Source organism: Gopherus evgoodei, chromosome 12, assembly GCF_007399415.2.
Source record: "Gopherus evgoodei ecotype Sinaloan lineage chromosome 12, rGopEvg1_v1.p, whole genome shotgun sequence".
Classification (NCBI taxonomy): domain Eukaryota; kingdom Metazoa; phylum Chordata; order Testudines; family Testudinidae; genus Gopherus; species Gopherus evgoodei.
The window spans coordinates 19,376,000-19,402,259 of record NC_044333.1 but is presented as its reverse complement, the minus strand read 5'-3'; the positions used below and the strand labels follow the sequence as shown (position 1 = coordinate 19,402,259).

The following is a 26,260-nucleotide window of genomic DNA, read 5'->3' as shown; positions in this document are numbered from 1 at the left end:
GTGGTATCATGATCACTATACAGATGGGGAAACCAAATCAGAGCATCTGAGTGATTTGCTCAAAAGTCACACAGCAGGGCAAAAGGAGGATTAGAACTCAGGAGTTCCAGGATCCTTGCTCATCTGACATCTATCTGAATGTTTAACTGGCCTTTTTGTTCACAAACACTGCCAGGCATACCAAGTCAAAAATGCAGTAATTTTATTTGACAGCTGTAATTATGGTATGCTAGGTAGTAGCACTTATTGGCCTTCCTGACAGTTGAATATTATTGTGAACTGAGAGTGGTTAAGGAAAATGGGAACACTTTTCTTTTGTGACATGAAAGAACCCTCTCAAAATGCTTCTTCAAATCAATGAATTTCTATACACTGTAGTGTTTTTCAGCTATATTCAACAAAAGAGCCAGTATGTCCATGATAAAATCACACACAGTCTTAAATATTAATGTTAGTCAGTGAGGATACAAAATGACAAGGAATGTTTTCCTTCTGTTTGAACTACCAGCGGAACTGAAGAAAGGTAAACTGGGTGTTTATGATTAGATTTCCAGACTCATATTATTCTTTTAAACTCTGATCAAAGGCTGAGAGTGCAAGATGTCCAAGATATTCATCCTGGATTTTTCACACTTGCTGTCTGGTCACCCTAATATGAATTGAACATTTTCCATTTAGTTATGAATTATGGTTTTCCCTGACCACTTACCAGTTATTGCCAAATTTCCATTTTTATGGCTCAGAATTAAAACTAAATACTAAATATTTGTTTCTAAGGTTTCAACAAATCCTAAATTATCCTAATTTTGTGGCTAATAATAGTCTGATACCTTTCAGGCATGAGAGGATTATTACAGATTAATTTAGTGAAAACCCCTCAAAACTTTTAAACTGAAACACTATTCAAAACAACACAGCATAGTGCATATATTAAAATATTAGGAAGTTTAAAGTATTGTAAAGATACATCTGTAAAATCACTTCCACTTAATTAAGCTTACCTTTTCTTGCCAGTGCAATATGCCAATTATTGCTAAGATAAAAACGCAGACACCAATTAGGGCTATAGCTGTGAGCAGCACAATGTTACTTGGGGTCAGGTACAGCTTGGCACTCCAGCTACAGCGAAGAGGAAAAGCAAAGGAAACCTCAGTAACGCTTGATTAGGAAAAAGAGTAGATTCAATAGAGATTATGTTTGCAAAAATATATAGGTAGTAAGGTGACCCATGACTTGGTCTTCAAAAGCTAAGGGCTTTACTGAAAGACCTACCCTAATAATGTTCACCTACAAATATAGGGTTTAATATAATTAGCATTTCCAAGTACTGCCATCTCTAAGCTTAGTTTCTATTGAACTACTCACAGAAGTGCCCTGGGTAGCCTCAGGGACCGACTTTTTCATTAAGGCACTCCTTAATGTGGCACTCCTTTTGCAGTGGGAAGGAGCAAAATAAAATGCACAGGATAAGCCTCCAAAAAACCATGCCTGAGACTTAGGTGAAGGGAAAAGAGCAGAGAAACAGTCCACCTGGCATGCTGCCTCTTTTGCCAAGAAAGCCCCTTTGCTGCAACACAGCACTGCAGGGGACATGGGGAGCAGTCATTGTACATTTCCATCAGTCATCTGCATATCTACATTGTTCAGAAATTAATGCTGCATTAGGTTCCTGTCTGTGCCTGCATAAGCCTCAGAACCCACTGTGCAGGCATGGCAAGGGCAGCCAATGACAGCTGTACTTTCAGGGAAAAAGAGAGGCCAGGCAGCATTGTGGAGGGTCATCACATTGTAGAGTAGTGCTTCATTTCCTTGTAGATAGAGAAATGGGGGTTCCATAGGGTACGGATGCCTTGCTTCCTGTCTCCTCCACAAAACCCCTGCATTTGGAGGGAAAATTTATAAAGAAGTCTGCCTGACAAACTCTGTGGAGTTTCCTAAGTGCTCTTGGTTTTACTCCATCAGGAAATAATGTGGCCTTAAATCAGGTTATAACAGGGCATTTCTATGAGATACAGAGATAGCAACAATTTCAGTATTTGTGACAAACGTCTTTGCACATCCCATACTATTACAGTGTATTAAGAGACAAAGTGGTTTAGTCTCTCTAATCTGTTTTATTCCACTTTTTTGTGCTTGGGTATTCATAACAATTGATTTTAAAACATGTAGTAGGTACCTTATGCACAGTACACTATAGACTATGAAACTGGAAAGATTTTTCACATCAGAATAATTTTTACCATTGATAATAAAAGAGTTTAGGACCCAGAAAGTTTACTCCTGAGCCATTAAAGACTATGTTCGAAAATATAGTTTTATTGGTTCATATACATCAGATGTGCTAGTGTGATATGGTGTTTTATGAAGACCAGCCCTATTGATCATAGGGAGTTAATAAACAAGATGTCAATACAGTCACATAAGGCTGTAAGACAACTATAGCCAATCAAATGTCACCTCATTCTTTCCTTGAAGTACGAATTGTTTGATATTGATTTTACTTAAGTATTTCAGCAAAATTAGCTGCAACTGCCTCATTTGTGGTGATGAGATATAATGTTTTCAACCTGCAAACATAAAAATGTTAGCATTTTAGAGAACTGACACATTAGGCACAATCAACAGAATTTCTGTAAAAACAGATGGATTCACAAGGAACTGCATCCCTTCCTATCCTGCAGCTCTCCAGCACCTTCCCCTTAGGGGACAATTTATCAGCCTCCCTGATGCCTTCTTCTGACTGTGTCTATGAGAGGGGTGATCTGGGCTTGCAATGTAAAGTCCATGTCTGCAGTATGCTTAGCTTAAGTAGTTCATTTCCTGCATGTCCAAATATTGACACAAACCCCTCTGAGCTATAGCTCCTTGAATCCAAAAATCTCAAGGCACTTTACAGCCATTTCTTTAGCCTCATGCCTTTTTTACCTACAAACTGAGGCACAGATTTGTTAAGTTTTTGTAACTTTAGCTAATACTTGTATCTTTTAAAAATATTTAAGTTATTTTGAAGAAAGATAAATTCAAGCCCATCACAAGTTTGTCATATTTTCAAATAGGAATAATTCACCTTTAAAGCTCACATCATTTTAAACATTCAGCTCAAACCTTGTGACCAAATAACTCTGCCATTCAGGCCTCACCTTCCAGTTCCTGCTTCAAACTTCAGTGGCAAAATCTTGTAACGTACGTATTACTGCTTACCTCTTATGACATATGTTTAAAAATACAGCATTTTTTGTTTATTTCAAATACTACATGATTGTTGCATGCAATAGTTCTGAGCATATCTTATTTTTTTAAGTGACTTGCTCAACGGCATATAGTCAGTCAGTGCCAAAACTGGGATTATAATCCAGGAGTCGACTCCTTGTCCCCTGCTTTAACCTAGACATACAGTCTCTATGTAACAAATTAAGAATCAAAGGCAACTTTCTCTCTCTCATGTTTAGAGAACTGTTGTGTTTTCATTTAAAAGTTTAAAGTTAAGATTCTTCTAACAAGCAGCAATTACATTTAGATTAAATCAAAATTTATTGACTAATGAGGTCAGTCTCTGTAGTCAATAAATCTTGAAATAGACTGAAAAATGAAATCAATTTATAAATAAATTTGGAGTAAGCATTCCTTCAGAAACACAAGGAGAGAAATAAAAGTGCCTAAGAGGTTGGTTGTAGCTGAAAGTGGTACAATAGAATCTATAAAAATACCAGTGGCAGTGAGAGTGCACAGAAAATCAATTATTGCTAATTTGAAGAACAGTACACTTGTAGTACTTGCAAAGTACACTTTGTCAATGAGATTTTTATTTTTAAACAGGATTCCTAATATGTTTACAATTTTTGTATTTGGAGATGTGTGCACGTATTTTTGGCATGGGTGACTAAGTGCTGGCCACAGCCCCAGTTCAGCAAAGTACTTAAGAATGTGTCAAATTTTAAGCATGTCAATAGATTAAAACATTTTAAGGCGGGAAAAGATTATATCATGATCATCATCATCTTCTAATCTGACTTCATGCGTAACATAGTCCAAAGAATTTCACCCAGTAATTCCTGCATCAATTTCTGTTTGCACTAGAGTGTACCCCCCATTGGGGACATTGCAGATTGTATATGTTATGTGCTGTCCAATACCAAAATACTAGCATCCCCCTATACTCTGTATGTTACCCCCGATGACCAATAACTGATGTTTTAAACTCTCTGTACCATCTATTTTTAAACATTTTCTAATAAACTTTTAAATCTTTTAGAAAAATATTTAAGTGTACTGTAAGGCAGTCTGTCTTTCTAAAGAGTAATGGTCTGTCCCACTGAGAAGTTAGGGGCTTTATGCAGAAATCACTGGGGAAGTTCTATCACCTGTGTTATACAGGCGGTAACGGCCCCTTCTGGCTTTAAAAATCTATGAATCCTTCCAGACCTTCTCACATGCTTAAACTTAGACAAGTGCTTACGTAGCTTGCTGAACCGAGGTCTATTTGCATAAATTACTCAATATTCTCCCATTTGGAGTATTAAAATGAGCACCTATGTAAGTCCACATAGAGAGATTAATTGAGTTGCCCAGAGTCACCAGCAGGACAATGCTGGAGCTGGTAATGAAACTCAGCTCTTCTGAGTCCCAGTCCAGTGATCCATTAGGTCCCATTGAATTGAGTCAAGAAGCAAGTAATTTACCTGACTTCTTATTCTGGCACCATTTGTAGGCTAGCCAGTAAGAATCAACAAATTTTAAAATATCTTCTAAAGCAGTTTATAAAATTAAAGAGAGGGCCAAATAGGTCACAGGGTTATCCTAGAGGAAACCCCATGGTCCACATACACATTTTTTTTTAAATAGATTGGGTTCTCTGACCACTCAATTAAAAATTTAAGTCAGTCAAATCCGCTAATATACAATGAATATTTGGTATCCTACAGATAATAATCTATTGCATAGAAGTACAGATAGAAAGAAAAATGGATCTTTTAATACTTGAAGGACACATACGCCTAATGCCACTCATCCCATCCAAACACACACAGGTTCAGATCCAGAGCTGAACATATGGCTTATGCCTATCTCAGATTTGAATTCTTGGGGTGAGGGGACTTCAACATATTTTTAATGCTAGGAATGGAGCACATGTAAGGCCAAATTTCAAAAAGAGGGTACAACTGGTTGACCTACCCAAGACATGCACACATCCACTGTGGCTTAAAAAAAAAAGTACAACTATGGGTGTAAACAAACAAATGTGGTAACAGAGTAGCTAGACTCTCAGTTCCTGCACCTGCAGTGGCCCTGTTTGTGGTGCACACGTGGGGTTTTGCAAGTGCACAGATTTAACTCTGAAGCCTTATGAGGATGATTACCTATCAGTCAGCACTGTTCTATATTTCACTGCTGATTAATGCAACTACTCTGAAAGTGAGGGTGACTGAGTAGCAACTTTTCCCTCCGGGATTTGACCCGTCTGTTCTCAATTCATTATGCTTAGCTCTGAAATTTTGGCCCTTGGCCCTTAAAAATGTTTTGTCGTTAAGAGACAGGGAAGGGAGCTTTTATTATGGAGAAGGATTATGGATTATGTCTGATGACATGGGTCAAATTTGGCAGAAAAAGGGGATGTTAAGCTCCACTCACAATTGCAGAATAGCTGGATGTTTCAGCTAAATTGATCATCAGTGAAATAGTAAAGTTTAAACATATAAATCTTCATTAGGATTCAAAGTTAAAACCCCATTGAGATGAATTAAGCAGTTCTCTCTAAAGTGGTACTGTTCAGTTTGACTGGCTGCAGACTTGAGAGAACAGACCATTTTGTCCTGATAATTTGTATATTTGAAGAGAATAGAGGATTCATTTCTTAGGCAAGTTCTTCCTATTTTATTATGTTACTGGAGGAAAGAATCAATTTTGTCAATAGAAGAATGGATTAATATCCTTAATGCCTGTTTATCATTGGAAAAGGCTATTCACAGAGACCAAAGATTTACTGGGCCTTTTGAGAAAATGTGGAAGTACCTGCTTGAGGATTTAAGGAATCTGAAAAGGACTTAAATACAAATTGGGATTGCACCCGTATTCTTCTCTAAGATGCAGAAAGAAGAATTGATTTTTTTTAAAAGGGGTTTCTTTCCCATTTAGGAATATCAGGTGTGTAAAGTCTAGTCTTCCCTTATTCCTTGATGTGTCAGAGCAGCTGCATTGTGTGCACTCCCACCTTAACTGAAAGCAAAAGTACAGAGGGATGTGCTTCAATCTGTATGTTTAAATCTGTAATAAACACTTCCTTTCTCTGAAATGTCAGTCACTGAAGTTATATAAGAAAGTTTTAAACAGCCTGACTAAACGCCTCTTCTCCTCTCTTGACACATGACATCATTTCACTCATTTTTCTCATCATCAAAACCTGCAGTCATGGGGTGTGACTGGTGCTCGAGAAGACATTCCCAAGCTGTCTTTACTCTAGCTATCTCGGATCCCGGAGCAGTTAAGTCCACACAGAATCTTGGTTAATTACTCGTAGGGCTAGTCTGCACTAAAGCACATGCTGATGCAGCTTCAGTGCTCTGGGACGTCAGGTAGCTAGATTAAAGCTAGCTCAGGTATGTCAACTTGAGCTGCAATCATGCCCTTTAAATGCAATCTAGACATAATCTTAGGAAATGTCTTTGTGTAGTAAAAGTTTTCAATATGTATATTTCTCCTGTTTTCACGTAATCTCCAATTTTGGGTTCCGCCTACTGTCATTCTACAGTGTCCATATCTGCATGTGTTTCCTCTATGAGAAAACTAAACCCAATAATTTGAAAACAAGAGGATTTAGAGAGATTTCTGTATAGAGGTACTTCTAAAATACATAAGGCTAGAATATTAAATCTTAAGGCTGATGTTATTCTTGTGCTTAATTACTAATGCAACATAGTTTATATAAAAGTGATGTCACGTCTCAACTCTTCTCATATTTGATTCTACAGTAAAGTTGTAATGCTGAAATTGTGATATAAGAATAATTTCATTATATATAAAATTGACTTCACTGAAAGATCAAGCAGAAGAGAAAGCAAGAATGTGACTAATAAAGTCTTTATTATGACTAGGGATCTACCTAATTCGCAGCCGTGAAAATCACATCGCAGAACGTAAAATCTGGTCCCTGGCTGCCCAGCTCTGAAGGCAGAGTGGAGAACAGCTGTTGCTGGCCTGGTGCCCAGCTCTGAAGGCAGCGCTGTGGCCAGCAGCAGTGGAGAAGTAAGGGTGGCATGATATGGCAGCTGCTGCTCTCCGCCCTTCAATACTGCTGCTGCTAATGGCGGCACTGCTGCTTGCAGAGCTGGGTGCTCTGGCAGCAGCAGCAGGTTTCCCACCGCTAAGCGTCAGGCAGCGCCACAGTCAGCAGCAGCAGTGGAGAAGCAAGGATGCCAATATTGCAACCCCCTAATAGGCTTGTGACCTCTTTTTGGGTTAGGGCCCCAGTCTGAGAAATGCTGTGGAGAAATCAGACAGACATTTTTCATAGGTTGGTCACCGTATAAATAGCAAATTTCACGGATGGGTTACACATCTGCAAAATGTGCTATTTATGCCATGACCAATCTGTGAAAAAATGTGTGATTTCTCCACGATTTAAGTAGACACTTAATTATGACAGATATATTCAATAACAGCAAAAGTAGCACAGGAAAGTGCTGGCCAAGTCCATATTTTTGGTATAAATGTTTTTATTCTCAATTGATTTCAGTATGAACCCTCTGACCCCCTAGCTACAGGAAAATACATATTTCCATGGCAACACACACCATGTGTTGAAGGGCTGAATAGAAACCTTTGTATCTAACTGGACACACTGAAAATACATCTGATGAAACCAAAAAAGTCTATTTTTCCCATGACCATGCTTTCTACTTGATCAAAAAGAAAGTTGGCAGGTATGTTTTCATTTATAGGAATATACTTAATGGACGCTCACTGTAAATATATAAAATGTTTATGCAAATACCTGTATGTTCAATAATTTAAAGAGAAAATACCAATATTACCATAGTGTGAAATGCGCAATATATTTTAAATATGACTGTCTTGAGCTGCAGAAAGAAATAAAGTTGCGTGCTTATTTACAAGACTCTCTCATACAGATGAGGGAATATGTAAATATATTCCACATAAACATGTAGACATATACATATTCTCTCTCCATCTGCTTCCTCCCCCACAATTTAGCAATGGTCACAAATGAACACATCTATAATATACGAAGTATGACACACTGAACCCTGAACAAACTTTACAGAATTAAGATAAAGTTTATTGAATTAAGTTAAACCTGACTGAACTAGGGTCAGTACTTTGGGGTAAACAGTATAAAAAATGCAAGTGTGTGTTATTGGGGCAGTGTATTTACCTTCTTTAGTAGGGAAGGGGGGATGCTAATGTATTTCCTCCATTACCAACCCTTTGAAGCAACTCACCTGGAGAAATCTGCACATACTAGTTCAAACCGGAATCTCCAGGCACCAGACAAAGTAAGGTTTTTTGGACAAATAGCCTGGTTTTAAATTGGCTTAGGGTCTTCTACCTGATACAGCAAATGGACAGGATCCCTGGTCCATGGAGGGCTTCAATCCTTTCAGGAGGGTTGGAAGGACAGTGCCTCCTGAGGCCTCATTAAGACTGAGTGCTTATTCTAAGCAGAAGCTGTGATTAACTTGTAACCACAAGGAATCCCCCTTATGTGGGGTCTGAAGGACTGTTCCTGCTAGAATCCATGTTAGGATTGGGGTGAACTCTGGTAAGCTTATTAGCACTCATATAGGATCTTCTACTGTTTTCAGTGTGGAATGCTTTTTGCCTTAAGAATAAAGTAGGCTTGCATAGGAAGTGTTGTGTGGTGCCTTATAACTGTAACAATTATACCTATCAGTCTCTGCAGAGAAAGCAGACAGGCATACCTGGGCAGCCTGTCTCTGCTGGGAATGACACAGTGAAGGCATGGAATTGTGCAGCCTGGAAATGCCATGGTCAAAAGGGAGAGAGAAACATGCCTCCACCCAAGACAGATGACAACTGGAGTGTCTGGAAACTAAAGTGTCTGCCCTTGATGGACAATAGAGGGGGAACACAGCTGCAGTTGCCCTGAGCAGACACATCAGGTTCTGAATATGCTACTCTGCTCTTCAGATAATCAAATGTAACTAGCTACACGTGAAAAGAAAAGACTTTTTCTGTTAGCATTTTTATCAATTAATTATTCTATAATCATTCCACATCATTCATTCATATTCCATGACACACAATTACAGTTCTGCATCCATAGTATCATTTGCAAAATCTACTTCAAACAATGATATTACCTTCGAGGAACGTTGTGTGGATATGGAATGACTATAAGTTGGGAGTTCGGGATGATAGCTGTCCATTCCTGTTTCCTTATGGACTGAAAAAAGAAAGAAGGTATGTCCACTTCTTACAAATTAATACAAATTTTAAATATACTGAACTTTTCTGATTAATGTTATACAATTAAAAAAAAAAAGCTCAAAGCATTAATTTTCCAGGAGACAGGAAAGAATAGTGATAATTCTCTAACATTAATATAAAGATTTTTTTTTCTACTGAAAGATCCCAAAGCAATTTACAAACTGAATAAAAACGATATATAAGGATAACTTCATCCACCACTGAAATACCACAATCTCTGAGGTAAAACATGGTAGTGTTTAAAAAGTGCACATTAGTACTGCAGTTTAGAGCAGGAAGTGAAGAATACTATATCCAACTGATTCAGCAGGGTAGTTTTATATAGGCAGAATTTAATTATCCAAATGTAGTCAGGACACTGGAGTAAACAATCTGTTTTTAAAAATAGCATTGTGAGATCTTTCATCACCACAAATTGTCAGGATCATGGTTTTACATTTCCTCTGAAGGAAGGTTCCTCCAGCAGAACCGTTCCCCTTGTACCATGCTGGTAGGAGTACAATACCAACTCAGAGGGAAGTAGGTGATTCAATAGGTGACAGACATTGTTTTCCTGCCCTACTTTGGAATTCTTTGGTGTTTCCCAGCCAAGTACTGAGCCAGGTGGGCCTCATCCACCTGGGGAGATCTGATGGGATTACAGTATTAGTGAGTGTGGTTGCTGGCATAACTGGACTCTTAGAGCAAACTGAAATGTTATTAATATAAACCAGCTCTGTATTTCTATGCAAATAGCACACAAATGCATACTACTTTGTTTTTCTCATGAGTGATATTTTTGTTTTATTGTTTACTTCAGAGGCTAATGAATGATACTATATGATGGAGAAAATGAACACACAGTAGTCTTCAGCAAACCGTTTTCAACACCCACAAAAAATGTTTCTTTATAATTCTGACTTCTGAAAGAGAGCACTCCTAAGAACAACACCCCTCAAAGCTTCATTGGGCAAGGAAAATACCTGAAAAAATAGTTTACCCATGGTAAATCTCAACTTACCTTTTCTCCTAAAGGACGAGGAATTCCAACATATAAGTGATCAAGGAAATTAGCACTGCGTCCCAAACCTAGCACATTGTAAGGCAACTGGAGAGCGAAATGAGCTGACTGGCTAAGTTGTCCAGCTAGAATTTAATTTAAAAAAGAAGCTGCAGTGAATCTACTTCTTAAAACTTACATCACAAAAACATGTTTTGCCTGCAGCAATAATAATGTTTTAAAATTATAAGTAAACAATACAATTATCTGTTCTTAAGTGACAAATCCTGCATTTCCAAATAATCTGTGGACATTCAACAAGAAGAATGAATTTATTCCACTAACAATTTCAGAACTAGGTAACAAGCACACTGTAGACCAAATTTTCCTCTGATTTAAACCTGAGTTATATTAATTGCAAGCCAGGGCAGAAATTGGCTCCACTGATAACAGATAATTATAAACAACTGAAAACAAACAGATGTTTTCTATTAAGTGAAAGCAGGAAAAGGATGCACATTTTTCTTAGCTAGCTTCAGATACATTAACAACATATGATCTCCAGATATATTACTTACTGCATTTTAGCAAAATCTCTTACAGTCTTTATCTTCTACAAACACTTATACAGAATATATTAACTTGAATCCAGTGTGGATCCTTTGTTTTCTAAAAAGCCCCTTATAAAAGGATTTGTTTCTTGTTGTCATAATAGAAACAAGATAAACATTAAAACCACTCCAGCCCTTCACCAAGATAACAGAAATAATTTCAACCTGGAGGAGGGGACTGGCTGGTGACAACATGAGGTAAGTTTTCAAAATGGTGAGTAGTAGTTGTTTAACAATTTTTTTTTAAACAAGAATTTGAGTTTCAAATTCTTGCACTGCTTTGATATGCTCTAATAGGTTATATTTTAAATCAAGAATCTCAAATTAAGCAATAAGACAAGACAGGATGTGAATTTTGGGTGCAGTAATTCACATCTTGTATGTTAGAGTAGGAGGCTGCAGGCTGAGTTCTGTCTATGCAACTAGGCATGAATTATTATAACATAATTCAATCCCTGCAGTCCTTTCTTAGATAAAAATAATATACTCCACCACCAAGGGAAGTAATAATTGGCAGGAGGGTAAAACTCAAGAGCAAAGATATCAAGATATTCTGACATGTTTTCTATTTTAATTTTATGGATTCTGAAACACTATTGACTTTATGACCCTGGAGTGTTTAAAGCCATTGAGCACTTTCATTTTATTTTCAGTTTGTATTGGCCTGTCACTCTGTTTAGCACTGGTTTAGCTGCATTCCTTCTTGACATGAGTTGTCAGCAATATGTAATTTTACTAGAGTGGACAAAGCCTTCATTGCTTATCTTCTGATGGGGAAATGCCTTAAACTCTGATCTTGTACTGTTGAACTCAACTTTAATACAGAAGAAAATCATAATTCTAAGGCTTAAACACATGGATACATTTTTGTGGAAATGAGGGCTTAGAAAGAAACCAGACTATCTTTGAAAAGCAGGTTTTCAAATAACCAACTAGTTTTGTTTCAGATTTTAGCTCAAAGTACAGCTCAGTTCGTGGGGATGGAGGGGGGAACTGGATCAGAACGTGATTGATTTAAATGAGCTTGGTTTCAATCCAAGGTGTGGAAATTTCACAGGAGCTGTCAGCAGCATTAGAACTGCTCCACTTAAAGGCTGAAGGTAAGTTCAGCCCAAGTCAAGATGCTGAAACACAACATAATTTGTATATGAGCCCAAAGAAGTGGGAAGCCGATTTAAGATACCCACACCACACTTTTTGCATTTGGGGAAACCAGATTTTTGGGTGACTCAGCTGAGGAGCAGCCATTCTTTACACTGTGCTCCATCATAGCGCCAAGATGACATATCTGCTGGATTTACTGCTGCTTATGGCAGCAACGACTTTGACAGTCACTTCTGACTTTCTATTTTCTAGCTATGTTCGTACGGAAGGTAGAATTCAACAACAGCATGGTACCTAACTGACTTCTGCTGCATGATGGAGAGGGATCAGAGAAGTGTGTTGTTCTGAGACTCACAGGATGGACCCCCAGTTTCCCTGCAGATACGGAATTTCTACCAGTTTGGCCAGGACATCCCTGGCTCCCTTTGCAAGGCTGAAAACCAAACACCTCCATATATCCAGTGCCTTGCATGATGTATATTTTAACTTGAAGTTTAACTTTTTTCCCCCTAGGGAGAGTACCATAGGCCCAGTGACTATTGGCTTGAATTGCCAGCTTGCCTTAGAGCTCTTCTGCTTGTAAGGCTTATATTACATTGTACAAGGAGGTAGGACTGATTAAGCCAGGTGATGATTGCCACAGATGTAAGATGCTAGGGTGTTATGATCTTTTCTTAGGTAGCTGTGTGTTCATGGTTATCATTTCATATTACATGGTTTAAATGTGCAAATGGTGAGTTTAAAAATTATCTTATCTATTATAATGAAACTGCATTTTTGTATTCTTGGTTGGGAATCCCAAATATCAGTCAGGCAAAAATTGCAATTAACTCTACTGTAATAAGGATGAATGAATTATAATATTTATCAAGGATACCACAACACTAAATAGAAACAATATTAAAAATGTTTTTCTTCCTAAATAAATAAAGTAACCACATATGACATCTTTAATATGACAAATGAATACACAGACTGAGAAAAAATGATTATTTTAAATAAATAGATTTTTGGTAAAAGGATTTAATTTCTTTTCAGTCTTAGCTTGTCAGACAGGACTGAAAAATTACAGACTTTCCCACAAGTAAGTGTGGTGTGGGCAGATAATTAGTCTTTTAAAAAAGAAAACTTCCTCTTTGGATAAAAGATCCCATGATATAAACTGAGGTGATTTGGTTAGTATTGTATTTATCAACCAACTGGAAAGTCACAGCATAAAGAAGCAAATGAATTACAAAAGTGCATTACACAGTGAAGATTTTATTATTGGAATACATAATAGCAGCAGTAATGAAAAAATGTCAGGGAATCTGCATAAAATCCAATACAAGTGTCAGACTTGCCATTACATTCTGATCTCAACTATGTCTGACTCAGATCGAAGAATGTGAGAACATAAGGGAACGCAGTGACAAACCAATCAAAAATAATCATTGATCTTTCTTACTGAGAGCATAGTTGTGTTCACAAATCTGGGAAGTGGACATTTTTCCAAAACACAAGGCTGGCTAACTCCATATTCTCAAAGACTGGTTTTCTCTCAGTATTTTTATACTTGTAAATCCATTGCTTTCCATTAAAGAAACTATAGAACAAGCAAAAACATTGATGGTCCTCCACAAAGAGTGTACGTATGGGTGCATAAGAATATCTGTGCTCACAGTAAGCGTTCTAAGGATAACACAGTCTTTTGCTGCTTTCTTTTCAAAATTATCTGCCCTTTTTCTTACTCTCCAGCTCCATCCCTTTCCTTCTGTTCTTGTTACTTTATTTTCTTGCTCCTCTGCTTGTCTTTTACTCACTATGTATTCTCTCGCTCTTTTCCTCAGTTCCATCTCCATGTTTTACACACAATCTCTCTCCCCCTTCGAACTCTTCTCTCCTGTTTTTTTTTCTTTTTTGGTTCTTACTCCTATTCAATCTCTAGAATTCTCCTCCCCTTTCTTTTGCTTAAATGAGGGTTGGTGCCAGGCTTGCACTATCCACTTCTCTAAAAGCTAACCCAAACTGTTATGGGAATTGTCAGCCTCTCTAGATAGAATTTTCTGCAGTGCAATATAGCTGTGAAAATGCAGGGTGGCCCCAACCTGCTTTCAGTACACATTTAAGTCACTGTGCAGTGAGATACACTGGACTGGTCTACACAGTTTCTAAACAGATTTAGTTAAATTGGTACACAATGATTTAGTTATCATTGGAGACCCCTTGTGCTGATACTATTAGTTCAGATAAGAGGGCCCTATATTAATTTATGTTAAATGTATTCCTACATTCTTGAACTCTGAGGATTTGGGGAATCTAACACTCAGTTCAGTATCATCTTCTCGATAGCTAAGACAGTGGTTCTCAAACTTTTGGACTGGTGACACCTTTCACATAACAAGCCTCTGAGTGCGACCCCCCTTATAAATTAAAAACTCTTTTTTATATATTTAACACCATTATAAATGCTGGAGGCAAAGCGGGGTTTCGGGTGGAGGTTGACAGCTCCTGACCCCCTATGTAATAACCTCACAGCCCCCCCGAGGGGTCCTGACCCCCAGTTTCAGAATCCCTGATCTAGGAGGTGTTAGCTGAGAAGACTGAGCATCTTTCACCTCAGGGAGGAAGGATGGTCCAGTGATTAGAGTGCTACCATCTCACTGGGGAGACCTCAGTTCAAGTCCCTTCTTTGCCACAGGTTTCCTGTCTCAGTGGTTTCAGCTTTGGCCTGCTAAACTCAGGTTTGTGAGTTCAGTCCTTGAGTGGGGCATTCAGGGATCTGGGGCAAAATCTGTCTGGGATTGGTCCTGCTCTGAGCAAGGGGTTGGACTAGATGACCTCCTGAGGTCCCTTCCAACCCTGATATTCTATGATTTGACAATCTGGATTCTGTTTGATCTGGGGCAGTTACTTAGTCTCTCTGTGCTTCAGTTTCCCATCTAGAACGGGATTAATTCTCTACTCCCAGGCATGTAGGGAGGATGAATACATTAAAGATAAGGCACTCAGATACAATGGTAATTGGTTCCATATAAGTACCTAAAATCAATTTAGCTTAATTAATAACAAAAACCAATGCAGGCTAAATTGATTAAAGGTAAATCCATAAAAGGGGTTTTCATTGATACAACTAATTATTCTATAGGGTTTCACAGTATTTTCTTTAAAACCCTATTTAGTTTCATCAGTATTAAATTCTACAGGAGTTTTCAGAAGGGATACTTCTGTAATACTAGGATATTTAGCATTTAAAGGAGAACTGTTAAAGAGGGATTTGATTGAGATATTTAGGATTATGAGGAAACTGGAACTGAGCAGGCCCTCCTTTTTTACTCTGTTCCATCATACAAAAATGAAATTAATGTCTGTTAAAATTAATAAAAGGAAATACTACACATAATGTATAGTCAGCCTTAAGGTGATTAGAGAATCACATACTATATCTGGTTTTTTAAAAATGCTGGATAATTTCATGGCTAATAACATTTGTCTTTATGCATGCCAAAATTAGAGTAATCAAGTTTTTTGCTTCAGGATGTAAACTGATCATTTGCAAAGATCAGGAAGGAATGTTTTCCTCTGCACAATATTGAGGAAGTGTGTAGGTGCCTTACAATTTAAGTTGCTTTCCTCTAAGAGCATCAGACATTAGCCAATATTGGAAATAGGATACAGGACTTAATGGAGTAATGGTCTGATACAGCTTAGCTTGTCCTTATCTTTTTAAGTTGCTGACAACTCTCCTGATTTAAAAAAATTACTTAAAATAAAAAGTATCTTATACAAGTTTGCAGGTTTCAAATATTTGATGTGTTGCATTTAAATCCTCTGTTGGATGTATATATTAGAGTCATAAAGGATTTGGCAGTCACTTGTTACATTTTATTTGCATATTCTCATTTTTTGTGCTTAGAATTGCAAACTATTTGTTTGAAATTACAAATGTGTGGCTGAGTGATATGGATGCAAGAACTTGGATCAAACATTAAAAAGTAAATAAATAAAGGGAAATTATTGAAAGAACTATTCTAGTAAGCTGTTATAGCTTTTTGCAGTTCTGAGTCATTCCTAGCATGTGTTGCTTGTCCAATTAAAATATGCAAGGTTTGAATTCGATCTAAAAGGTGATTTTTTTTTTTTTTTTGAGTATGGCAATACTTCCACAGTATCTTTATATGCATTCCTCTAGTTCCATTTGCCCTATCCTAAACCTAGGCCATTCACCATTCCAAAAGGTTATGAACATGCCACTCATCCTTCAGGCAGGACATTGGGGCTAGCAATTTCTTTTGAGATAGACACTACTGCTGCTTTATGAACAAGCAAGCAATATGTAGAAAATGCCACTCTTGTCTCCAGTACCTTACAGTGACTTCAACATACTTTTGAGTTTTTGTTCAGCTTCATTACCTAGATCACTAGCACTTCTGCCAAAGATACCAAGATGGCTATTCTTTATTATGTAAATTAGAACTACTGTGATTATGAAAGCAGTAGGGTGAAATTTCTAGTTGACTTATTACATTTCCACAATAGTGAAAATTTCCTCTTTTGATTGAAGATGAAGTTTCAGATACAAAAACCACTAACTTACTTGCAGATAGTAAAATAAACAAATAATACAAAATACTCATTTTAACTTTACAATGTTATAGAAAGTAGCTTGAAAAGGTTACTCAGTCTGCAGATCCTTGGGCAAGAAGAACCACTAGTGCAATTAAGTTACTCTAAAGTTACAGGCCACCAATAAAAGTGACACAGGTTCATAGACTAGCAAAGAATAGTAAGAGGGCAGAGTATACACGTAGTAATAAAAATCTTCTGTTATGGTTATACAATATCATTTGTAAAAAACATTTTGTAAATCATCTCCAGTACTAAGTGTGAGCATCATGTATTGTTGATATATCATCTTCTCCCTTGTTATCTGTTTTGAGGGGCCAATTACTTTTTTAAACTAATAGTATCAACAGCCTCAAGCATTCAGCAATCTTGAGTCAGGCCCCCCAAAATCAAAAGACCACCTTAAGACATGAGATTGTGATTAAGTTTCTTGTTTTTACTTTTATCTGCTTTTTGATTTATTTTTTTTTTTTACCTGGAGGGGGAAGTTGCCAAACCCCAATTTGTGTGTGATAATCTCTGGTTCTTAATTAATCCGTAAATGCACACACAAAAAAATTGCATCAGAGAGGTAGCCATGTTAGGCTGGATCTGTAAAAACCAACAAAGAGTCCTGTGGCACCTTACAGACTAACAGACGTATTGGAGCATAAGGTTTCATGGGTGAATACCCACTTTATCAGATGGAGACAAAAAAGTAGGACTCCCTGCTCACTCTGTTTCACTTAACTTCTTTTATCTACTGAAGTGCCTCACTCATATGCACCTAGCCTGCTCCACCCCAAATGTACTGTTCCTCACCTACCTTCTTTCGTTCCCCTCTTTCTCCTCAGTCTCATACCCATCACATTCTCCTGCTCTGCCATATCATATTTCCCAGCATTCCCCTCAGTCTCTCTCCTGTTCCCCCAAAACCCATCTCAATCTGCCTCATGCTCCCCATAGTCCTCTGATTCCTCAGTATCCTGTCTAGTTTCCTAACACACTCCTTTCCCTGTTGCCTCTTCAGTCTCACTGACAGCACCTCCATGGTCACTGTCCCCAGTCTGGCTCTCACATGAGAACTAAAAGGGCACCATTTTCTTTGAGGGCAGCCCGTTGCTTCAGTCCCGTTGACAATACTGGGAGATGGTGGCCATCTTGGGTAAAAACCTACACAACTTTGCAAACATCATTATGCTCACCATAAAACAGCAAGCATGGGCAATACTGGAGCTAGGGTTGCCAATTTTGGTTGGACATATTCCTGGACATTTCATCTCATGACAATCTTTGAGTAAAAATTCATCTTTAATTCCTGGAAACCCCAGGACAATCCTGGAGGGTTGGCAACCCTAACTGGACTAATTCTATTACTCAAATAATGGTCTAATCTCTTAAACAGAGCTTTTTAATTCTAATATCCTGAACTACAGGATTACAGTTTAGGTCATGTTTCAAAAGGCTTGGGAGGGGGAAAATACTTCAAGCAATGCTGATTCTTAACTTAAAAAGGACCTGACTTTATTTACGATGTTTTAAAAACACATGAACATCTGTTTTGGAGAAAATAATTTTAAATAACTCACTGATTATGAAATCAAATGCTTTAAAGAACCATATATCCCTGAAAAGAAGGCCAAAAGGATGAATATTGGGGTTTCTGCTTTTTACAGCTTGCATTAATGACATGCCAACATTTTAATCAGCAGAAGAACTGTTAAATATGCTGATGACACATATGCAAAAGTATTAGGGTACAGGAGTATTTTTTAGCAGTACTGGTTCTATCACCTTATCTGCTCTGTCTAATTAAATCACTGAGCAAACATGTATTTAAAAATAAAAATGCAGAGGAAAGACAGCTGTTTCATTTGGCTTAAACATTTTCTGAAACACCAAAGAGTTGACAATAAACTTCTCAGCTAGAGGGCAGCTTGTTAAATAATCCTGACAGTTTAAATGAGTGCCTGCCGCCCCCCCCCAGCAATATAAAAACTAAAAAAAGAAACTTCCATTTCCCCCTCAAAAATAAAATGTTAGTAGAGGTTGTATGTCATATTAACTAGTTTTTGCATGTCATGTATCAACTGAACTAGACTGTGTGCTCCTTGGGGCAATAGTCTAATTTGAATTACTCTGTAGAACACTGTGAAAACAAATGTATAAAGAAGAATGCCTACACATTAGAACTATGACAATTATCAATAAGACAAATGTCACTAATGGTGTAGCATTTGGTTTTTATTTTTAGAAACCTATTATTGCTATTAATTCTAATATGGCTAACAGTGGAAACATGCATCTGTGATCCAACCCAAGCCCTCCAAAAATTGATAGCACATTTTTTTGGAGGAACATTTCAGATACACTGCTTACTGTGGGGAAAACAAGATATTTGTTGAGTGAGGTGAGCTTTTCACCTTGAAGTTTAATGTTCTGAACGATTATGCTGCTATTGCTCCAAATGATTCACTCTGGCTCCAATGACTGAAAAGAATAACCATTACTTACCTTGTTGTACAGAAAATCAACTGCTTAAAAAAACCCAAAACACTTAAATCCCCACCCCCTCAAAAAATCTTGTATCCAGGCAATTTTCAAACTAGTTTTCTTTGTAATTCTCTAATAAAACATACTAAATTTCCTGCCATGTAATTAAAATGTTGATTTTTTACTATATAATAGCATTTTTAAAGAATAGGGTTTAAAAGTGTTAATGTGTCAAATAATTCTGATATCCACTCAATTAATTAACTTTGGGATATAAAAAGAGAGATTATTACTGAATTTACAGCAATTTTAATTTCAGTGCCTGACAATTTATTGAATGAATGCATTAAATTTAAAAGGCTAATCAATGTTATCATATGCCACATTCCATCTACGAGTAAAGCAGAGATAAAACAAAATTCTTTGATCTTTTATACTTAACATGTTAACTGCTGAAAAGATGTGAGTGTGTGCTGAACATCTGAATCTGTTGCTTAGGTTTAACCTATAAAATGATTGCATGTAGGAGTTCTTTTAGACTACATCCAAAAGCGTTACATGCTTTTTACTGCTAGACTGTATAAGACTGGAAGCTAATATCCTCATTACAGCAAGCAAAATCACTCATTATAGAAAACGATTACTAAAAAATTCCTCCTCTTTCTATAGCTGGTTAGCTTTACTGAATGCATCTTCTTTTTTTCAGGACAGTCTCAATTTACTTTGTGCTTAGCTTCAGCTACAATACACTAACTGACGGCTTGCACTGTTGCTTAGAATTCTATTCTTCAGCTGCAAAACACTGTTAAAATAATGCGAAGCATTTGTTATAAATCCATAACAGCATGGAAATTCACAGTTAAGGCTAGAAATCCAAGGTAACATTAATCCTTAACCTACTGTATGTAGTCAGTTTAAAATATTAAAAAAAGATAATTCATTCATTTCTGGAAATAGTTCAAAATGTCTGGCTGAAGTCTCATTTTTTCAAATTTAAGCTGGATTCTGGGCAGATCTTGGGCACAAGGCAAATCTCAGGACTGGGGCGAAAATTTTAAGTCATTTTGTGCTTCCCCAATACGGAACTAGTGAGCCCCAGACTGGTCCATATGCACAGCTTAGAGCAGTTTAAAGACTGCTGTAAATTGTGCTGTGCCAGAGGTTGCACTGGCAACAGCAAATTGCTGGGGTGCGAGGAGGGAAGGTGTTATAGTAGTTGGTGCTGCCGTTTTCTGTGCCACCCAAGGTGAATCCTCAGATCCACTGTGTTTAAATCTGTTTTCTGCCAGGATTAAATGGTACAAAACTGAGTGAAAGCACTGGAGAACTGTGGCCTCTAATTGTAACAGTTTTGCTGCAACTGAATATCTCTCGAAGAGATATGGTTGCAATGGTCTAGGCACAGGACCAAGACTGAGAACCAGATCATTTTTAATGGCCACTCTGACAACTACTACCCCCCCCCAGTAGCCTTAGGCCAGTCACTTTCCCCCCATTTGTAATTAAACAGAGGCTACTACAATTTACCACTGTTACAGGGGAATTATGAGAATATGATAATGTTAGTAAAGAGTGTAAAAACGAAAATTCCATGCAAGTGCTAGTTATTATTACTCTCAGTTTTTACATTATTCATAAAAAATATAGTATTGAAATGAGCTGGGCGAAATCTTGTTATGGGTTGGAGTTGAAACCTCATTAAAATTGATGTGAGAACGCACCCTTCATTTAATATAGTTGTAAAATACGGCTAAAGGGCCACACCTAAAACTAGGCCTATTAAAATCTATCCAGAAACAAGCACCATGTGGGTTGGGAGTTCCACTGGGTATTGTGACCATGTGTGGGTGTGTGAGAAAACAGACAAGAACCGGTGTGTGTGCGCGCGCGTAAAAAGTAAGATGGCCAAGCAGTATACAGAGCACACTGTGACTGGAAAAAACTAGAGAGAACACCTTTGGGTCTGGTGTTGGCTAAAGAGGCATGGTGCTGTAGACTAAGAAACTGACTTTGTACATTCCTTGTACATAAACAAGGCTGCATAAAAAATGAATTCAAGACTTCATCAATTTCTGCTTCCAACCGGAACGGACCCAGGGCCTCAAACTTTGACTTGCTGCTCAGGTCAAAAAGGGGCACCATGTGTTTTAGAAAGAACGCCACTAGTCATCACCTACAGTCCCCAACTAAAACCTCTCCAGCGCATCAAGGATCTACAATCTATCTGAAGGACAACCCCTCACTCTCACACATCTTGGGAGACAGGCCAGTCCCCACTTACAGACAGCCCCCCAACCTGAAGCAAATACTCACCAGCAACTACACACCACACAACAGAAACACTAACCCAGGAACCAATCCCTGCAACAAATCCCGTTGCCAACTCTGTCTGCATAGCTATTCAAGGAACACCATCATAGGACCTAACCACAACAGCCACACCATCAGGGGTTCATTTACCTGCACATCTACCAATGTGATATATGCTATCATGTGTCAGCAATGCCCCTCTGCCATGTAAATTGGCCAAATCGGACAGTCTCTACGCAAAAGAATAAATGGACACAAATCAGACATGAAGAATTGTAACATTCAAAAACCAGTAGGAGAACACTTCAATCTCCCTGGACACTCAATAACAGACTTATAAGTGGCCATTCTTCAACAAAAAACTTCAAAAACAGACTTCAACGAGAAACTGCAGAACTGGAATTAATTTGCAAACACGACACCATCCAATTAGGCCTGAATAAAGACTAGGAGTGGCTGGGTCACTACAGAAAGTAATTTTCCCTCTGTTGACACTCACATCTTCTTGTCAACTGTTGCGAATGGGCCACATCCACCCTGATTGAATTGGCCTCATTAGCACTCCATGCATCTGATGAAGTGGGTTATAGCCCACAAAAGCTTATGCCCAAATAAATGTGTTAGTCTCTAAGGTGCCACAAGGACTCCTCGTTGTTTTTGCTGATACAGACTATCACAGCTACCCCTCTAAAATTAGTTACATATGTTTCCAGTAGTCTGATACCTCATATCTAAGAAAAGTTTAGAATGGAATTTCAACATCTTATGCTATTTAATGGATAGGTGTGTATAGAATGAGGGAGGTATTTATATTATTTTGCTTTTTCTATGAATGTAGCCTATATAAGAGGTGCCAAATTAACACTCCTGGAGACCTCCAGAAGAGGCATAGCATAGGCTGTAATAATGAAAGTTTCTTCAAACACCGTGATGATTTGCCTCAACCCTGAGCTGGAGGGATCACGATGGGATGACAGGGTAATTTAGTTGCCATGAACCACTCAATCCTCTGCCTCTCTATTAAGGCTACCATTCAGGGTGCCATTTTGTGTGTGTGTGTATGAGGAGGTCATAGATTCACAGATTCTAGGACTGGAAGGGACCTCGAGAGGTCATCGAGTCCAGTCCCCAACCCTCCTGGCAGGACCAAATACTGTCTAGACCATCCCTGATAGACATTTATCTAACCTACTCTTAAATATCTCCAGAGATGGAGATTCCACAACCTCCTTAGGCAATTTATTCCAGTGTTTAACCACCCTGACAGTTAGGAACTTTTTCCTAATGTCCAACCTAAACCTCCCTTGCTGCAGTTTAAGCCCATTGCTTCTTGTTCTATCATTAGAGGCTAAGATGAACAAGTTTTCTCCCTCCTTCTGATGACACCCTTTTAGATACCTGAAAACTGATACCATGTCCCCTCTCAGTCTTCTCTTTTCCAAACTAAACAAACCTAATTCTTTCAGCCTTCCTTCATAGGTCATGTTCTCAAGAACTTTAATCATTCTTGTTGCTCTTCTCTGGACCCTCTCCAATTTCTCCACATCTTTCATGAAATGCGGTGCCCAGAACTGGACACAATACTCCAGTTGAGGCCTAACCAGCGCAGAGTAGAGCAGAAGAATGACTTCTCGTGTCTTGCTCACAACACACCTGTTAATGCATCCCAGAATCATGTTTGCTTTTTTTGTAACAGCATCACACTGTTGACTCATATTTAGCTTGTGGTCCACTATAACCCCCAGATCCCTTTCTGCCATACTCCTTCCTAGACAGTCTCTTCCCATTTTGTATGTGTGAAACTGATTGTTCCTTCCTAAGGGGAGCACTTTGCATTTGTTTTTGTTAAACTTCATCCTGTTTACCTCAGATCATTTCTCCAATTTATCCAGATCATTTTGAATTATGACCCTGTCCTCCAAAGGAGTTGCAATCCTTCCCAGTTTGCTGTCATCTGCAAACTTAATAAGCATACTTCCTATGCCAATATCTAAGTCATTGATGAAGATATTGAACAGAGCCAGTCCTAAAACAGACCCCTGCAGAACCGCACTTGTTATATCTTTCCAGCAGGATCGGGACCCATTAATAACTACTCTCTGAGTATGGTTACCCAGCCAGTTATGCACTCACCTTATAGTAGCTCCATCTAAATTGTATTTGCCTAGTTTATCGATAAGAATATCACGCAAGACCAAATCAAATGCCTTATTAAAGTCTAGGTATACCACATCCACTGCTTCTCTCTTATTCACAAGACTCGTTATCCTATCAAAGAAAATCCTATCCAATCCTACCATGTTTCAAATGGAAAACGAACAAGGGAGTTATTTGCTTCTGATGACTTGTATCAGGTCTTTTTAGAGTCTACGTAGATAATGAATCATTTTTAGATAGGAGCTACTAGATTTACTCACCAACTAACTATACAAAACAAGTAACAGTGATACAGCTCTTCTTTAACACTTTAAAGTTTCATCTAGAGCAAGATGACACTAATTTTATAAATTCCTGGAATTGGTTTTTATTAAAGAAACATGATTAGACTAATTCTTATGACACCCACAGCCTCCCTATGGTATTGCCTTCAAACAGACCTTTAATCATATTTTTAACACTAGTATTTCCACTTCCTCAATACTTATATCTCAGGACTTCAATTTTGGTTAAACAGATTTGTGGCTTCATGTCATTACTGATCAGGAGATGGAGGCCAAAGAGCAACAGGGATGGATTTAAAACAGCAGGCCCCACTTCATTAACTTTAACAAGGAAGTGAGGGAGGCTATCCATATCCCCCTTGAAAATACAGGCATTTTATTGGGTCCAATGCACAATTAAATGGCCCCATGCCTTTTAATCCAGATTGGCACCCTTCAGACTAACCCTTTAAACTCAGCCACTTCTGAATCTTTTTGCCCCTTCCCCCACAATGGGGAATGAGGGACCTCAACCTGTGAAACCTAAGGTCTCCCCTTCCCCCTACAAGGTAATATGAACACCTGCCATATTGCAGGTCTCCATTCATGTTTACCCTGAGAGCTGGGCCTTTTAAACTTCTATCCACACTGGCCACAAGATGAGATGAATTAAACATTTCATGGTAAATTACTTTTTGTTTCAGTTTTCATTAAAAGTTTAGTAGCAACTGGACATCTAACTTAATGAATGTCAGTGAATGTGAGGTAGGATCAGATGCTAAAATAAGGAAAGAACAGGTTAAAAATTACTTAGACAAGTTAGATGTCTTCAGGTCACCAGGGCCTGATGAAATACACCCTAGAATACTCAAAGAGCTGACTGAGGAGATATCTGAGACATTAGTGATTATCTCTGAAAAGTCATGGAAGACAAGAGAGATTCCAGAGAACTGGAAAAGGGCAAATATAGTGCCAATCTATAAGAAGGGGAATACGGATAATCCAGGGAAATACAGACCAGTGAGCTTAACTTCAGTACCTGGAAAGATAATGGAGCAAATAATTAAGCAATCAGTTTTTAGACACCTAGAAGATAATAAGATAACAAGGTGACAAGTAACAGTCAGCAATAATTTGTCAAGAACAAATCATGTCAAAGCAACCTAATAACTTTCTTTGATAGAACAACAAGTCTTGTGGATGGGGGGAAGTGGTAGATGTGGTATATCTTGACTTTAGTATAAGAGTACGCTGGGAGGGATTTCAAGTGCTTTGGAGAATAAGATTAACATTCAAAATAATCTGGACAAACTGGAGAAATGGTCTGAAGTAAATAGGATCAAATTCAATAAGGACAAATGCACCGTGCTCCACTTAGGATGTAACAGTCAGTTGCACACATACAAAATGGCAAATGACTGCATAGGAAGGAGTGCTGCAGAAAGGGATCTGGAAGTCATAGTGGATCACAAGCTAAATGACAGTCAACAGTGTAATACTTTTGCAAAAAAGGTAAATATTCTGGCAAATTCTGGTAAACGTATTAGCAGGAGTATTGTAAGCAAGACACAAGAAGTAATTCTTCCATTCCACTCCATGCTGATTAGGTCTTAACTGGAGTATTTTGTGCAGTTCTAGGCACCATATTTCAGGAAAGATGTAGACAAATTGAAGGAAGCCCAGAGAAAAGCAACAAAAATGATTAAAGGTCTAGAAAACATGACCTGTGAGGGAAGACTGAAAAATATTGTGTTTGTTTAGTCTGGAAAAGAAGACAGAGGGACATGATAACAGTTTTCAAGTACATAAAATATTGTTACAAGGAGCAGAGGGAAAATTGTTCTCCTTAACCTCTGAGGATAGGACAAGAAGCAACTTGCTTAAATTGCAGCAAGGGCGGTTTAGGTTGGACATTAGAAAAAACTTCCTGTCAGGGTGACTAAGGTGGAATAAATTGCCTAGGGAGGTTGTGGAATCTCCATCATTGGAGATTTTTAAGAACAGGTTACCAAACACTTGTAATGGCATAGATAATACTTAGTCCTTCTATGAGTGCAGGGGACTGGACTAGAAGTCCTCTCAAGGTCCCTTCCAGTACTACAGTTCTATGATTTTACTCCCTAATATTAAATTTCTATCTATTTCTTTTAATCTAAAAATTGGGCCTCCAGGATGTGGTGAGGAAAGCAAAATCCTTCCCTAGACATCCTGTCCATTTGGCCTAGAAGCAAAAATTCCTTCCTGATCCTTAAACAGGTGATCTGTTCAGACCCATAGCGTCCTGAAATTGGACC

At 38.0% G+C, this 26,260-nt stretch overlaps 1 protein-coding gene across 1 annotated transcript in view; it reads right to left on the bottom strand.

The window, feature by feature from the left end:
* ITFG1 (integrin alpha FG-GAP repeat containing 1) overlaps positions 1-26,260 on the bottom strand; it is a 187,414-nt gene that overhangs the window by 3,008 nt on the left and 158,146 nt on the right. Inside the window, exons 15-17 of the mRNA XM_030581828.1 lie at positions 10,466-10,590; positions 9,339-9,421; positions 1,002-1,119 (exon numbers count right to left, since the gene is read on the bottom strand). Of these exons, the coding sequence (XP_030437688.1) occupies positions 1,002-1,119; positions 9,339-9,421; positions 10,466-10,590 (326 nt within the window). The remainder of the gene's footprint in view (positions 1-1,001; positions 1,120-9,338; positions 9,422-10,465; positions 10,591-26,260) is intronic.